The sequence below is a fragment of the Pezoporus flaviventris genome, unplaced genomic scaffold, assembly GCF_033815535.1.
Source record: "Pezoporus flaviventris isolate CSIRO_AGI_PZ_B2104156 unplaced genomic scaffold, CSIRO_AGI_Pfla_v1 ptg000066l, whole genome shotgun sequence".
Lineage (NCBI taxonomy): Eukaryota > Metazoa > Chordata > Aves > Psittaciformes > Psittacidae > Pezoporus > Pezoporus flaviventris.
This window is the reverse complement of record NW_026892614.1, coordinates 2,787,948-2,802,817: the sequence shown is the minus strand read 5'-3', so window position 1 is coordinate 2,802,817 and position 14,870 is coordinate 2,787,948. Positions and strand designations below refer to the sequence as shown.

Here is a 14,870-nt window from a genome sequence, read left to right as displayed (position 1 = left end):
TCAGGTTGTATGCGCAGCCGTTGCTGGCGGTTCGGGTTGGATTAGCTAGCGAGAGCGCCGCCGCAGCAGCGATTGCTCCCGCCTGTTCCGGCGGGCGGCCATGGCGACGCGGGGGCCCTCTCGCTTGGCATGGTGCCTCCGCCGAGTCGGGGCCAGCGGTGACTGGCTGCTGCTGGAGGCCGGCACGCAGGTGAGCCGGGCAGCGACGAGGGGCCGGGGGCGGGGTCCGTTACCGGCGCCGCTTGGCCTGAGTCCTGCTGCGGCCGGCCCCTCAGTGGGGCTCACCCCGGGGTGGCGGGAGGCAGCGGCCAGAATAGGCTTGTTTCAGCGCAGGTAATGTGAGAGGGAGCGGAGGGCGGGTGTTCGGCTCTGGCTTGCCAAGCTGGGGACTGTTAGAGCCTTTGAACGCCGTCTCGTATTTGTATGGGAGCCGAGTGTGTGGCAGTCATCTAAGTGGCGGGGGGTGCTTAGCCTGGTTAACAAGTTGATCATAGAATCATAGAATGGTTTGGGTTGGAATGTCCCTTAAGATCGTCCAGTTCCAGCACCCCTGCCATGGGCAGAGACACCTTCCACTCGATAGGTTGCTTCAAGCCCCATGCCAGCCTGGCCTTGCACACTGCCAGGGATAGGGCAGCCACAGCTTCTGTGGGCAACCTGTGGCAGTGTCTCACCACCCTCATAGCAAAGAATTTCTTCCTAATGTCTAACCTGAAATTCCCCTGTTTAAATTTAAACCCATTGCCCCTTGCCCTGTCGGTACAGTCTCTGATGAAGTGTCCCTTTCCGGCATCCTTGTAGTCCCCATCAGATACTGGAAGCTGCTATGAGGTTTCTATGTAGCTTCTCTTCAGGTCGAACAGCCCTAATTTTGTCTTCCTGTGGGAGGTGCTCCAGTGCCCTTATCATCCTTGTGGCCCTTCTGTGGACTTGCTTTGACAAGGTTAACAGTACATAACATATTTGAGTTTTGTGACTTAAGGTATTGAGGTGTATATTTTAAGTCTGTTTCAGTTACTTTTCAGTATGGTCCAGGAATGACCCCTTTTTAGTGATCGGTTTGTTAATTGAAAAGCCTACATGGGCCTTTGTCCTCTTTCCCTTACACCCAGCAGGCCAAGCCCTATGCTGTGGGCTGTAAGAGGGTTCCTGCTCTAGTGGTGGAAGTCAGGCATAGAATTCAGGTAGTTGGGTGTCGTGGATTAGTGCTGCTCCTAATTCCTTTTATGCATTGCAAAAGGTACCCGTCTTCACAGCTCTTTAAGCAAACATAGTTTTCTTACTCTCCCATCATGGATTTGAAGCCATGAGGTGTACAGGTGCGCTCAGTGAATGACTTGAGTTAATATGTCTGCAAAACTTGCAGCCTGGGCTCTGATAATTGTGCAGATTCTCTTCACAAGATGTTATTACTCTGATTTTCTGCACAGTGCTACAGTGCCACAGGCAACAGCAGAACTGCTGGCATCCTGGTACTGCAGGCAGGCAAGGCCACAGGCTGGTGTTTCAGCTGAAGCCTCTTTGGGATTTAAGTGCCAGTGCCAAACTGCCTTGCCACGGCAGTGACCTGCCAGGACTGCTGTGGGCAGCAGCAGCCAGCTCGTGGGTGAGCAGTAATGCCTGAGACCCTTGCTACAGTTTGCATGACGAACTTGATCAATGGGAAGTTTTGTGACCAGCCGTATTTGGTCTTGATTGTACTGGTGCTAAGGAGGCCACAATGTGTGTGTGGCTGGGTGCTAAGGATTGCTCACATGGATTAAGCATTTCTGCTGCAACTGCACGGACAAGTGCAGAGTTCATAACTGAGTCCACCTGAAGTGTGGAGTCTTTACCCACCTGAGTCTCTGTGCTTTTTACATATGCGGTCCATGTTGACAGAACACCAATAGGTATGAAGCATTAAAGAAGCAGGGACCAACATGGTTAAGTTTGCTTGCATGATCATAGAATGGCTTGGGTTGAATGGACCTTAAAGATCATTCAGTTCCAACACCCCTACTGTGAGTAGGGACACCTTCCACTAGACCAGGTTGCTCAAAGCCCCATTCAACCTGGCTTTCTTAGTTTGTCTCCTTACATTTAGTTATAAGGTGGGAGTCCATGTTCTTGCTTTGAATTCAAGGTGAGGCCTGTTCAGGTAATGTGTAGTGAATGAACTTTTCTTGACTGTAGGATCTTGTAGGAATTGGGAGGTATGTGGGAGAAAAGGAGGGCAGCTTTTGTCTAAAGTATAAAAAGCAGAGAGCACTTTTGTAATAGTCTTCCTCAGATTTAACTATGGGCTTCTGCTAAAAGGTGTTCGTGCTGCTTTGTCTGGCTGCGTGTTCCTGCTGTGTTGTGTTGGATCCATGCAGTTGTCTAATGACATGATAAGCTGAGAACTTGTGCAGTGGACAGGTGAATAAGAAGAGTGTGTATGATTATCAGATCTTGCAAAGGAGGCAGTGAAGGGAAGGAGAGCAAAGCTGTGCCTTAAATGGCAGCCTGAAGTTAAATCAGATTTAATAAGATACTGTGAAATGGTACAATTAAATTATGTCCCTTTTCCCAGAAGAAGCTATTAGAGTCTAATTTGATTATTCAGATCACTTTCATTACTGGTTATGAACTGCATGTAGCTTAGACTCTGAGCCGTGTGGTTGATGGTGTGATTTACAACAGTATTGTGTGTTTAGGGCATGGCTGTATGTGCACATTTTTGATGGCAATTTTCTGGGTTATTTTTTCCTGAATTTTTCCTGTTCACAAACAGTTGAACAGATGCAAGTAGCAAAAGAAGAGGGTAAGAAGTAATCTTGAGACCCACAAATAATTGCACTGGTTTGAAGAAGTTAGGTGATGACTAAGGTGGGACACAGCTGGATTGAGAGGGGCTTAGAGCAGTTCTGCTGCCAGGGAAGATTTCCATAAAATCAAGGCTGTAATCTGCCTTAGGGCAATCAAATTTTCCTCAGTGGGAGAAAAAGAGAATACTTCAAACTTTGTAGGTTTCCATTTTCTTCCTACTCTTGAATTTAAATGCTCTTCAGAAATAGCTATAAGATGCTGATTTAGATTGATTGCTGCAGTTTAAATTTAAATGACATAAACTGAATTTACTATGTTGTTGCTGATTGCACTTACTAAACTACTTTATTTTTAGGTAACTATAGGCCGAGGATTAGATCTCACGTATCAGCTGGTGTCAAAAACCTGCCCCTTGATGATCTCTCGTAAGCACTGTGTTTTCCAGCAAAATGCAGAAGGGCAGTGGACTGTCAAGGATAACAAGGTACAGAGACTGATTAAAGACCTTATACTTTGAGATTTGCTGGAGAGAATGCCTTGTTTGGGCTCAAGCAATGCATTAGTTATGATATACTATGGTATAAGTGTGATAGAAGGTCCATGGGAATGTGCGCTGCCTGTTGTGCACTTCCAACAGGAAGCCTCAGTCTGCTGCAATTGTGATGCAAACTGTATTGCTTTCTGAATATAGATTTCTGTCTTGGATTAGCATTTTTCAGACAATTGTAGTCTTGCCAAGGACACTTTGCAGCCTGTGAACCTGTTTTGTTAAAAAAAAAAAGAATAAAAATCCCATGAATTTTTGGCAGTATTCAAAAGGATAATGTTCTTGTACTGCTAATGAAAGGAGAAACTGATACTCATTATTGTTACTCCTTATTGTAGTGATGCAGTCGCTTTAGTTATAATCAACTACAAGATTTTATTTTTAGAAAGACTATGCTTTATGTTATGTCCCAGTAAGTTTCTTCTGAATGTCCTCCTTAGCTGAGCAGAAATAAGTGTGAACATCGGAGTCCTCAGCTAGGTTTCACTGTAATTTCACTAGCCTGTTTTTTATATCATGATCTCCCCTTTCTCATTCAGGCTGAAAGCTGTAAAATGAGTAACTTGCCTTAAAACAGCACTGATAGAATGAAATTATTCGACATGTTATGGGGATTTGAAGGCTGTTTAGGTCAACACCAGGTTAGTCAGAAAGGAGCTACTGTTAGTAGCCACTAATAGTGGCTACTATGAAAGTTACACAGCTCTTAAAGAAAACTGTTGGAGTAGTTGTAGAAACTTACAGTAATTGCATGATTGGAAACAACTGTGGTAGATCAACAATTAACTCTTCCTCTGTTCTCATTGCTACCAGTTTAAGTTTTGGAGGTGTGTCAGTTGTTAATGATTCTGCAGTTCATCTTAAGTGCAGATCAGTTTATTGTTTTTCAAAACCATTTCTTGAGCTAGTCTTGTATCTCATTTAAAACCCCTTTTCTGTTTTGAACATTATCTCTAACATTTTCCTTCTTGTTTGTATTCTCACTGTATTTATGGAGAACTGTTTTTTTTCCTTTAGGCAGTGTAAGCTATGCTCCTTTTTCTTGTTTCTTCTTGGATTTCAGGTAACATTAGCTGTCAAGAATAATCGCTGCAGTATTCTATGTTCTTGACAATGAACAATGTTCTTGACAATTCTGGAGTCTTTTTATTGGTTAATTTTTATTTCTGAAGGTTTTGGGCAGTTTTTTTCCCCTTGGAGTTCATTCTTTTCCTTCTGCACAAGTGCATCTATTAATGTTGTTCTTAGTGCTTGTACAGAAAATCTGTAATGCAGGAATAATTCATGGTAAGTAATATAATGCAATAACTAATAAATGGGACACTAAGCCAATAAATTGGATATTGCAAAGTTTATTTAAAGAGGTGGCTTGTTCTGACTGCAGCGCTGAAGAGATTGGATATGTTTACGGCTGCCAGAAATAACCTGTAGAGGACTGTGTAACTGCATATTAGATTTTGCTGATTCTCTTTTCAATGGCAGAGTCTAAATGGAGTCTGGCTTAACAAACAGCGTCTGGATCCCTCAAAAGCCTATCCTATTGCTGAAGGAGACCGTATCCAATTGGGAGTGCCTTTGGAAAACAAAGAGAGTGCTGAATATGAGTATGAAGTAATTAAAGATGAATGGGAGAAAATCAGACCCTTTTTAGCCCAGAGAAATGACCTGGGGAAAGCTAAGAGTTCAAGAACTAAACGTAAAATTAGTCTGGAGGAATTGGAGACATCTGGATCAGAAGGCCCCTCAAATTCCAGATCCAAGAGAGACAGAGTGTCCTTTGACAGTGAACTTTTGGGTCAATCATGGGGAAGGGTAGAAGAGGTCAAACAGTTCACAGCGAAGATGGATGTCAAGCTGCCTTCTCCTGGACCAAGTGAGGAGGATAGGGGTCCAGTGTGTAGCAGCCCTGTGCATGCTGAGAAAGCCGTGTCTGTCCTGCATAAGGACCAGAAGGGCTCTGGTCTTGCAGAGTCATGGACTGGCTTGGAAAAGCTGAGAAAAACTTTAGTAGATATAACAGAGTTAAAGGTCAAAGTGCAAGAGAAGCAGGCAGCAGTTCTGAATGTGAAGCAGAAGCGCAGGAAGTGTGCTCAGAAGGATATCCTGGCAATGGAGCAAGAGCTGCGGGAGTTGCAGAACCAGCTGTGCATGGAGCAAGAGCATCACCAGCAACAAGTGGAAGAGCTGAAAAGGACGTTCTGTAAAGAGCAGCAGAATCTAGAGGTATAATGATGGTAATCTTTTTGGCCTGTGTCTTTTATATTAATTTCTAATATAAGACATTGATCCAAAATAACATCTTGACCCATACACTAACAAATAACATAGCATGAATTACTCCTGTTAAAATTGTCATGGAAGTATTTCACTTCCAGGCATGTGTGCCAAAAGGAAGTGCAGAGACAGAAAAGATTGGGCTGCATGGGGAATTAGGAAAAAGGTGCAAAATGATATTTTTTAAATTTGTTCACAAACAGGTAAATTACAGCAAGATAGTAAAGCTTTTCAGTTGGTAAAAAAGTGTGTCTTTAAATAAATCAAAAGCCTTGGCCTGATCTCCTGTGGTTAGAGAGGACAAGTTGAAAAGAATTCACCCTAACTGTGAATTTCTTTTGGTACGTGGCTGTATTAATGCTCAGTTTGCATGGCAAATCCATTGCCTTTCCAAGCAAGTGAATTACTGTGTTTTTTAATCCCTGGAGGGAGGGAAAATTTGTTTTCAAAAAACCCTTTCTTGAAATCTGTGTCTTCAAGCAGCATGAGTATGTTGATAAGTAGCTTTTTTAGATAACACACTGAAGTTTTTTCTATCCTTGTTTGCTCAAAATCTGATTTAAAGGAAGTAAGGATTCATCTTGGAGTGAATTTCATAATTTACCAGTTACTTCCTTTAAAGTCTGCTGCAAAAAGAAAGATACCTATATCAGAAAAGGTACAGAAAGCCTGGAGTTGGGTGCTTAGGCACAAGGGGAAGTTCCACTGGAGCTGTAGGTATGTCTGAGTGCGATCAAAGGTAGAATTGCAGCTTTTTCTCATGTTTAAGCTGTTGCTGACCTCTTTGCTTCTATGAATATGTTAGTGCCTTTAGAGCTAGAGCAATGTGGAGGTGTTCCAAGTATGTAACTGTAAATGATGCATCTGCTTTAACCCTTCATAGTAAATGATTGCTCTAATTTGTTGTACACATGTGTGACACACTAGAGCGGGACATCTCAGGGTTTGCTGAAAACCAGGGTTGTTTCTTTCAACATAACCTCTAGAGAGAGTGTGCAAAATAGTTGTTTCCTGTCGCTTGCTTTCTTCAAGTACTTTTTTTTTTTTTTTTAATTTCCTCTTCTCCTTCCCTACGCAGGGAGTAAAGGGGCAACATGGAGAAGAAAATCTGAAGGAACAGCTGGCCCAGGTCCTGCAAGAGGCAAGTAGTTATGCATCTAGGTTTGGTCTAACTGTATAACTGATACTTAAATCTTACTGCTGTGTGGCCTCTTGGTAGAAATCTGTTTAGGGAATTTTAACCAGATGGAATTAAAAGAAAAATCACTCTTGGTCAGGAATGTTTTTGAAAGAGGTTACCACAACTTTGGCTTTCTAGTCTTTTTCCAAAAGGTCTTTCCTTTTTGAAAACTAATCTGAAAGCAGCTTCATACAGGGACAGTGTTTTTGTGATCTTTATGTGTCAAATACCCCTGGATACTGTACATTCAAAATGGTGATTGTAAAGTCTAACTGAAGTGAAAGCGTAACCTGGGAGAGGGAATGAGCAGTGCTATCACACTGGGAAGGACATAAGTAACGGGCAGTACATTCCAGTTTTAAGTTAAGTCTAAACTGCCTAACACCTCAACTCATACAGACATGTGTTGCTCTATTAAGAGGAGATTAGGAGAAATGAGTGTGCTGAGCGTCATGATTATGGCCATGTATTTTAATAGGATAGCTTATAATGGCCCTTTTATAATTTTTGGAATTGTATTGTTACAGCATCATGCTTTGATGGAAGAACTGAGCCGTAGTAAAAAAGATTTTGAGGAGATAATCCAAGCCAAAAATAAAGAACTGGAGGAAACCAAGGTAAGGAATAACATTCTTAGTTCTATTCATAAGTGAAACATGGTATGCTGCAGCAGAGGAAATGGTTTATTCACCGTTGGTCTTGACTGTACTTTGCCTGTTAAGGTGAAAACCTCCTGTACTTTGAGGTGGCAGCTGACTCTAGTTTCCAGGATTGAGGAGGATACACCTTGCCCTGTTCTTATATTAGTGTTGAACAGTGATTACTCCATCTTTTGCAATCGTAAAGAAAGCCCAGAGCACCTGAACTGTGTGTTGTGCATAAGCGAGCTCATTCCACCTGTTCTTAAAAAAAATAAAAATAAAAAAAAAGTGTGCTTGAAAAGTGAGGTACTTCATTTTTAGTTACTGTGTTCAAGTAAAACTGTAGTGTTCCAGCTGAAACAACATGTAATTTGAATAATGAATGAGATAAGCCACATTTCTCTCTGTCCTCGACACAAGGTGATGAGTGGAAAATAATGAGGAGATCCTTTCCTGTGTCTTACCCTTGGAAATGATCACCAATGAAAGTGATCAAAATGGAAACACCTCTGGCTGTTTGCTTTAGGTTTTTTTGTAACTCTTCCTGTTTCAAGTATAGCTTCAATTTGAAGAATTTCTGTGTTATTTTTAGAAGCTAGAGCAGCTACCTGGGAGCCTAATTTAACTCCAAACAACAACAAAATTATTGGACAGTTAAATGCAAGTAAATGTTTTAAATTCTTATGCTTCCTCATTTTAATATTTGAGGCATTTTGTTAGTTGGGTGTTCTGCTCTTTACATCGGACATAAAAGAACTGTTCTGTTGACTTAAGAAAACACATGCCAGGAAGAGGTTGGAATAGATTCTGAAAAGATTTATCCTGCCAGTAGTTTCTTTAGACTGAGGGGAATTTTGGAAACAGCTGCTGTTCTTGCTTGTAAGTTCTCTACAGGGGATGGGAATATTCTCATTATTGCCATGACTACAAAGAGGAAAGAGGTTACAGATCTGGGTATATAATAGACTTGACATGTGGAGACTTGGATTTTTCTGCTTGTACTATCTTCCTCTGCATGCACACTTCCTGCCAATATTATGTTGAGTAAAACCTTGTTCTTTGTTGGTATGTGACCATATGTACCTTTCCACTAGGAGGAGAAGGAAAAGGTGAGAGCCCAAAAAGAAGAGGTGTTGAATCAGATGAATGACGTTTTGGAGAATGAGTTGCAGTGCACAATCTGTTCTGAGTACTTCATTGAGGTATGCTGAAACTGGTACAGGTTTGCAAGTAGACACTTGAGAAGCTTTCCCTAGCTTTATTAAAGAAACAGTCAAGCTTATTTCTTTACTTGGCTAGTTTAACAGTCTCAACAGACACACAGTGAGTTCTGGGTAAGGGTGGGAGCAGAAATTCAGTCTGTCTACCCTAACTCTGAGGAGCAATGTCAGCTTTAATGTTGCTACCTGCACAGAGATGAGTACTTAATCCTGGGATGCATATAGGCTTGCAGCAGATTTGGGGGGCTTTAACCTGCTGTTGGCAGCCTACTTGAGGAAGAATAATTTTGTAGTAGACCTTGCTTTAAGTTGACTAGGGTTGGACAGCTTCAGGTCTAGGTGTGGGAGGAGCTTAGTAAAGGAAGGGAGGTGCAGTGTTCAGTCAAGTCCTGAATCTTTTACATAGTTTATCTGAACAATTTCTTTGAGAAACCGTCTTACTTTAGTTTGTAGAAGTGTGATAGGCTGTGTCTGAAACATAGACTGTTATTTCTGTTTTCCTAGATCTTCAGTTTTATTATCAATTTCTACTACAGGCACCCTGATGTGTTAGTCGTCTAATAATTACTGAAGAGTTAGCTGAAATTTTAATTTCTGGTTTCTCAGTAACATAAGATGCTATTCTGCTATCTGTATTTTTCCATAATTTATCCTTTTCAAGTTGGGGAAATTTATACTGGAATTAATGCTTTTTCTCTGTGTTTCTGACTTGCTATGCTCTACGATGAATTCATTAACCAACTCTTAGAACTTGTCTGCACTCTGGCATGAGGGAGTTTTTGTGTGTAATCCCTATGAAGGCTGAAGTAAAGGTGCTTCAGGCTTCTCCCCCTGCTTCCCTTACAGGAAGTGTTCATCTACTGGTTTTCTAACTTCATTATTTTTTTTCTTGACAATGCTTGTGTGATCATGCTCTGATAAGTATCCTTCTGTTGAATTCCATAGGCAGTCACTCTGAACTGTGCACACAGCTTCTGCTCCTACTGTATCAATGAGTGGACAAAACGTAAAGTGGAGTGCCCTATCTGCAGGCAGGAGATCAAATCAAAGACACGCTCTCTGGTGCTGGATAACTGCATTGACAGGATGGTAGAAAAACTGGATGTGGAAATGAAAGAGCACCGCCTGACCCTTATCAGAGAGCGGAAAGGTGAGAGGTGGGTGGATGTGGCATGATGAGTACAATCTCTCATTCCATCTATTTTGTACAGCTTTCTTTGGCACCTATATACCAAGGGGATGCTCAGGAAATGCAGCAGAAACACCAGAAAATTAATTTTAAGATATGTTGCATAACTAGCTTTACTACACAGCAAAATAAAAATAAATTTGGAGAAAGACTTCAGTATGAATTCCACAGTTGAGCAGAACAACTTAACCATGTTAAAGCTTATGCTGTTTCAAAGAGATCACTAAATAAATACAAAACTATATGGAACCAGGCACCTTTTGATTAAACTGCTGACTGTATGATTGCAAAAACATCAGCAAAGCAGTGATGAGAAACTGAATTCTCTTCTGTGTGCTAGGTTTGTGTAGGGAATCTGAAGGGAACATTGATGTGTCACATAAGCATAAGGCTGAACTGGCAGTTCTTCTGCCATGTTATTTTTGTGAAATTGAAGCCGTTGTGGCTTAAATGCATAACCTCTTGCCTAGTTGTAGCTAAAAGACTGCATGATAGCGATGGCTTTAAGTAAAACTCCAGTATGGGGTATTCCTATTCTGCTTTTCTATTCCAGATTTGTTTCTAGAGTGCTTGATGCTGGTATTTAGGTGCTGGAAAATGTAGAAATGTCTTCCTGCTACCCCTGAAAACATTTCTTTTGCTGTATTCTCTTAAGTAATTGTTCTGTTTCTCTCTCATAGAGGCGACTGCATGATCCTTCATTTTGCAGTGTGTCAAGCCTTTTACCTAATAAAAGGTGCTTTTGAAACATTTCTGATTCTCTGTGGTGACACAGATTGACATTCCTAAGCAATGTTAGTTCAGACTTGAAATTATAACCTATTTAAGCAACTTGGCTGATTGCCTCAGGAAATGAAACACTGCTGAGAGGCTTCCCAGCTCAGCTTCCTGAATTGCTTTCACCTCTGCAGACCTGACACTGCTCTTATGTAATATGCACATCTGCAGTGTGTCATAAGTGCTACTGACGTGTCTCATCCAGTAGCTAATGGTGATAGGCGAAGCAGTACGTTCATGGGATCCTGCTTCACTTCAGTCTGATGAACCAGTGGTCTTCATGCTTGTTTGAACTAAAAAGAAATAAGCTGATAGCCTACCTTCATATGCGATGCTCTAATTATTTAAATGACTGTTAATAGGAAATCATTTAGCTTCACCAATGCACTTCAGGAGGAAGGATGACTTGTTTCCATTAATCTTTTTATTCAGTGATGGAAACATTTTGATTGCGATGTGGATAACTGTATGTTTAGGAAACAGGATTTCCTAAAGAGAAACCAGCTGAAAGAGGAATAGTCATGCAGATGGCACTTCAGAAGCTCAGAGCTTCTTAAGAAGCCTTTCCAAGAGCGTTAGTAGAACAGGCACCAATAGGACAGCTTATGCTCTTAACTTTATGGAGGTTTTGATGGGGCCGTAAGTGTCCTGAACAACCATTGCTGGTTTGAGAGCTACTTACTACATTTCTCTCTTCCTTACCTAGCAAGGCACTGTTAGCCACTTCCATTGACAATTGTGTGCCAGTGAAGGGTTGGAGAATGTGTCCTCATCTGTACTGTGGAAAAGGCATACAGGAAACTTAAGAAAACAAACAAAAAACCTCTACAACCCTTTGTTCTTTTAATGCTGAAAACTGAAAAGGCCTATGCTCTGCAGCTTGAAAGATCTATTGCAGACTGAGAGTGAGAGGCTGTAAGTTTCAAAGAGAACTAGTAATTTTAGAGATTGGGAGTACAGTGGTTACTGGTAACTTTTGTGCATGTGTGTTTTGAATGCAGAGAAACAGAATGCGGTGGTGAAGACAGCCACAGGCAATGACAGCAGTGTCACTCCTCCCATCTACTCCATCTTGTCAATGAGCAGCTGTGACCATGAGGACTCTGAAGAGGATTATTACTATAATGAAAGCTACTACATTATCTAAACACTCTTACTGCAGACTCATTTGCGTGTGTGCTGCCCAGAACCAACCTAGTGATGTTTGACTGACTACTGGTTGAGTGGACTGGACATCTGGAAGGAGAGACTGTGAAGAGGCTGGAGCTGAGAACTATCAGCATTTGGAAGAAGGACCTTATTTTTTAAATGAATGTACAGGAGCTTGGTCTCTAGAACAAAATTGGGATTGTGAGAGATCAAACTGCCATTAGGCTAGATGACATACAAAACTTCGGGTTCCACGATTGCTTGTGACCTGCTCAGTGTAATGTAATAGTTTGTATATGCATCCCTGCCCTTTCCTTAGTGAACGACATGTTTAAATGCATACAACAACTTCCCTTATTTCAGGTAGCAGAGGGAATGGCTCTGTTTGAGAACCTGACCATCTCTACCAGCAGGCAGGAGAGGTGTAGCAGGAAAAAGTGCCAATGTGGGTTTTCCTCTTGAATTTCATCTGACAGCTAGAATCATCCCAGGCCTCTGCCAGTAATCAAGGATGGCTTGTGGACCTTGTCAGCCTTAAGTGCTTAAATGCATTGTAAGCTGAGCTGCTGGCCATCAGTTTGCTCTATTGGCATTACCCATTTCCTGTTAAGGTAGGATGGAGAAGACTAAATCTTCCAGAATTCCTTAGCTAGTGCTTTTCCTATATAGTATCTTTGGTTTGTTCCCCCTTCAGGCTTTTTGCATAAAGGGTTTTAGAATTGAGAGGCAGCACATCCAGAAGTTAACAGTGACTTCAGAAACACAGTTCTGGTCAGCAGCAGAGAGGAACCTTTGTCTCTTCACAGGTGCTGCTATCTGAATTAGTGAAATGTCCTATTGGCAGGCTAGGAAAGCAGCTTCTGTAGGTAACCATGTGGCACAGAAGGAAGTATTTAGTTATATTGTTTACAAAACATTGCTGTTGAGCTGTGGGTTTTACTACCCTCACAGCAAATCACTCAGAAACTGAACAAGTCTTGCCTCATCCTATCATGAATTCGTCCATGGAATTCCATTTTCAGTGGCATATGCTTTAGATTTAGCTGTTACATGGAAAGGACTGTTTTACACTGTGAAAAGAGGATGGGGGAAACCCTTTTCATCTGTAATATGTCTTTGGCTATTTGTATGTACTTTCTGTGTTTATTTAACATTAGGAAGGAAAATACAAATTCATTTCTGCATTAGTCTTTCTTGGTGCAGCTACTGAAGTGAATGTCTTTCTCCCAGTAGTCTTAGTCTGTGTTTTCTCAAAAAAAAAAAGAAAAAAAAAAAGAAAAATCTCATTTTAATGACTATGCTTCATGTTTTGAAAATCTCATTTTAATGACTATGCTTCATGTTTTGACTGCTGTAAGTAGTATGACTTTTTTTTAAAGTTATTTGAAAGACTTGTGTATTCAGGATTTGATGAAAGACAACCCAACTCTTCAAGCCTGTGGCTACCCTAATGATAATTTAGCAGATACAATCATACCTCTTCTCTTCTTCCAGTAAAGAAAGATCTCATTAAAAAGTTGTATGATGATGATGCTGTCCCAAGGAAGTAATGTGTTCTGACAGGTTTGATTAGTAGAACTTAAATAGGAGATAGGTCTGATCTGTGGACCAGGCAGCTTCCTTAAATTCGTAGTGGAATGTTTCTTTTGTGAAGAGTCATTATCATATCTTGAGTTTTCCTCTTTCCCATGTTCATTTTTTATAAGCTGATGAAAGTTTCTTTTGAGAATATATGCTCTCTAGGATATCTGAGAGGAGATTCCTCAAAATACTTGTGAAATAGGCTGACATTGGAACAGGCATTCCTGGTGGAGAGGAGTAGGATGAAAATACTCTAGTACTGCAGGTTCTTCTGTGTATCTCTTCCATGCTGCTGTGCTATTTTTGCTCAGTTTATTTTGCTAAATACATTTATTTTGTTATACTGATGTTTATGCATATTGCAGAGAAGGCTAGTGGTTCTCTTAGTAACACGTTAGTTCTTTGATGTGATTTCTGAGCGCGTCCTCTTTTACTAGAGTATGAAGGATGTAAGTGGTATACCAAACCATTTCCACTGTTACCAGTAGGTGCATAGTACATAAAGGTCCACAAGGAGAGGTTAAGTAAGCCTACTGTTGACTTGCAAAAGCAGACCTGTCCTCCCAGCTCACTGCTGTCAGATACAGAGCTGATGACTAGACATACAGAAGTGTACAGCAACCTATGTAGCTTCTGCAAAAGATGTCTGTATCTCTAATACTGTGCTCTCCTTTGGTCTAAGGTCTGTATCTTTTCTTGATTGTGTATCTGAATGTCCCCTTAGAGATGTCATGCCCTGGACTGTTGCCTATCTTGGGATGGCATGAAGCACTTCCAGTCTTGCATCTGGGATTCAGGTTACAACTGAGCTCGTCACAGTTGATGCACAGCAAGGTTGATGCAAGTTCATAACTTGCTGCTTTCAGGTGGAAGATAGCTTTCATGTAGTGTGATAATCAAACACTTCCAGAGCAGCATACTGTTCATCAACATCAGCAGGAATAGATGGGAAGGAGTGCTAATGGACTGCTGGACAGGACCATCACAGCAGATGGCGTACAGATCAGTCTGACAGTCACTTTTCTCTTGCACATGTAATCTACCACAACAGTGCATGGTGAGCCTTAGCAACACTGTCAGTTAACTTTGCAAAACATGTAATAGGTAATCTAACAATCCAGCTGTGCTCCCCCCGCCCCAGTTTGTCTTTCCAAAACTATGCTCTGACTAGTCAGTGTTTTGCCTCGTGCTCATAGTCTTCCCTCTTGCTCTTTGTTTTTTTTTGCCATAATGTCACATATTTAGACATACATATCTTAGAGCAACTAGATAATCATAAACTACACTTCCTAAATAGTATACTCCTATTCCTATGTGCTGAGTTTGTTTTGTATTTTAAGCTTAAGCATTCATGCTTGTGTACTGAGCTGTATGGCCCTGGGTTTCAAGCTTAATGAGAAGTACAAGACAGCTCAATCAGTGATTGGAATTCACATGGCAAGCGATCTGTAGCCATGTATTAAGCTTTTACTGCATGAAAAGCTTTGCTGTCACTTGCTTACAAAACTTGTTCTGGCCCTGC

The 14,870-nt window shown here is 41.2% G+C and overlaps 1 protein-coding gene across 3 annotated transcripts; it reads left to right on the top strand.

The window, feature by feature from the left end:
* Window positions 1–40: 40 nt before the first annotated feature.
* On the top strand, window positions 41–12,951 carry RNF8 (ring finger protein 8). Of its 3 annotated transcripts, none has more exons than XM_061470941.1 (8): window positions 41–190; window positions 3,146–3,274; window positions 4,820–5,560; window positions 6,690–6,752; window positions 7,319–7,408; window positions 8,527–8,634; window positions 9,598–9,809; window positions 11,620–12,951. In XM_061470941.1, exons 1-8 carry the CDS (start codon window positions 101–103, stop codon window positions 11,657–11,659), a joined length of 1,473 nt encoding a protein of 490 aa, XP_061326925.1. In that variant the 5' UTR covers window positions 41–100; the 3' UTR covers window positions 11,660–12,951. The 3 variants fall into 3 exon arrangements, with proteins under 3 accessions (XP_061326925.1, XP_061326924.1, XP_061326926.1); XM_061470940.1 differs by having other exon boundaries at window positions 42–190; window positions 9,598–9,802; XM_061470942.1 differs by having other exon boundaries at window positions 88–190; window positions 3,156–3,274; window positions 9,598–9,802.
* The last annotated feature ends 1,919 nt before the right edge of the window (window positions 12,952–14,870 follow it).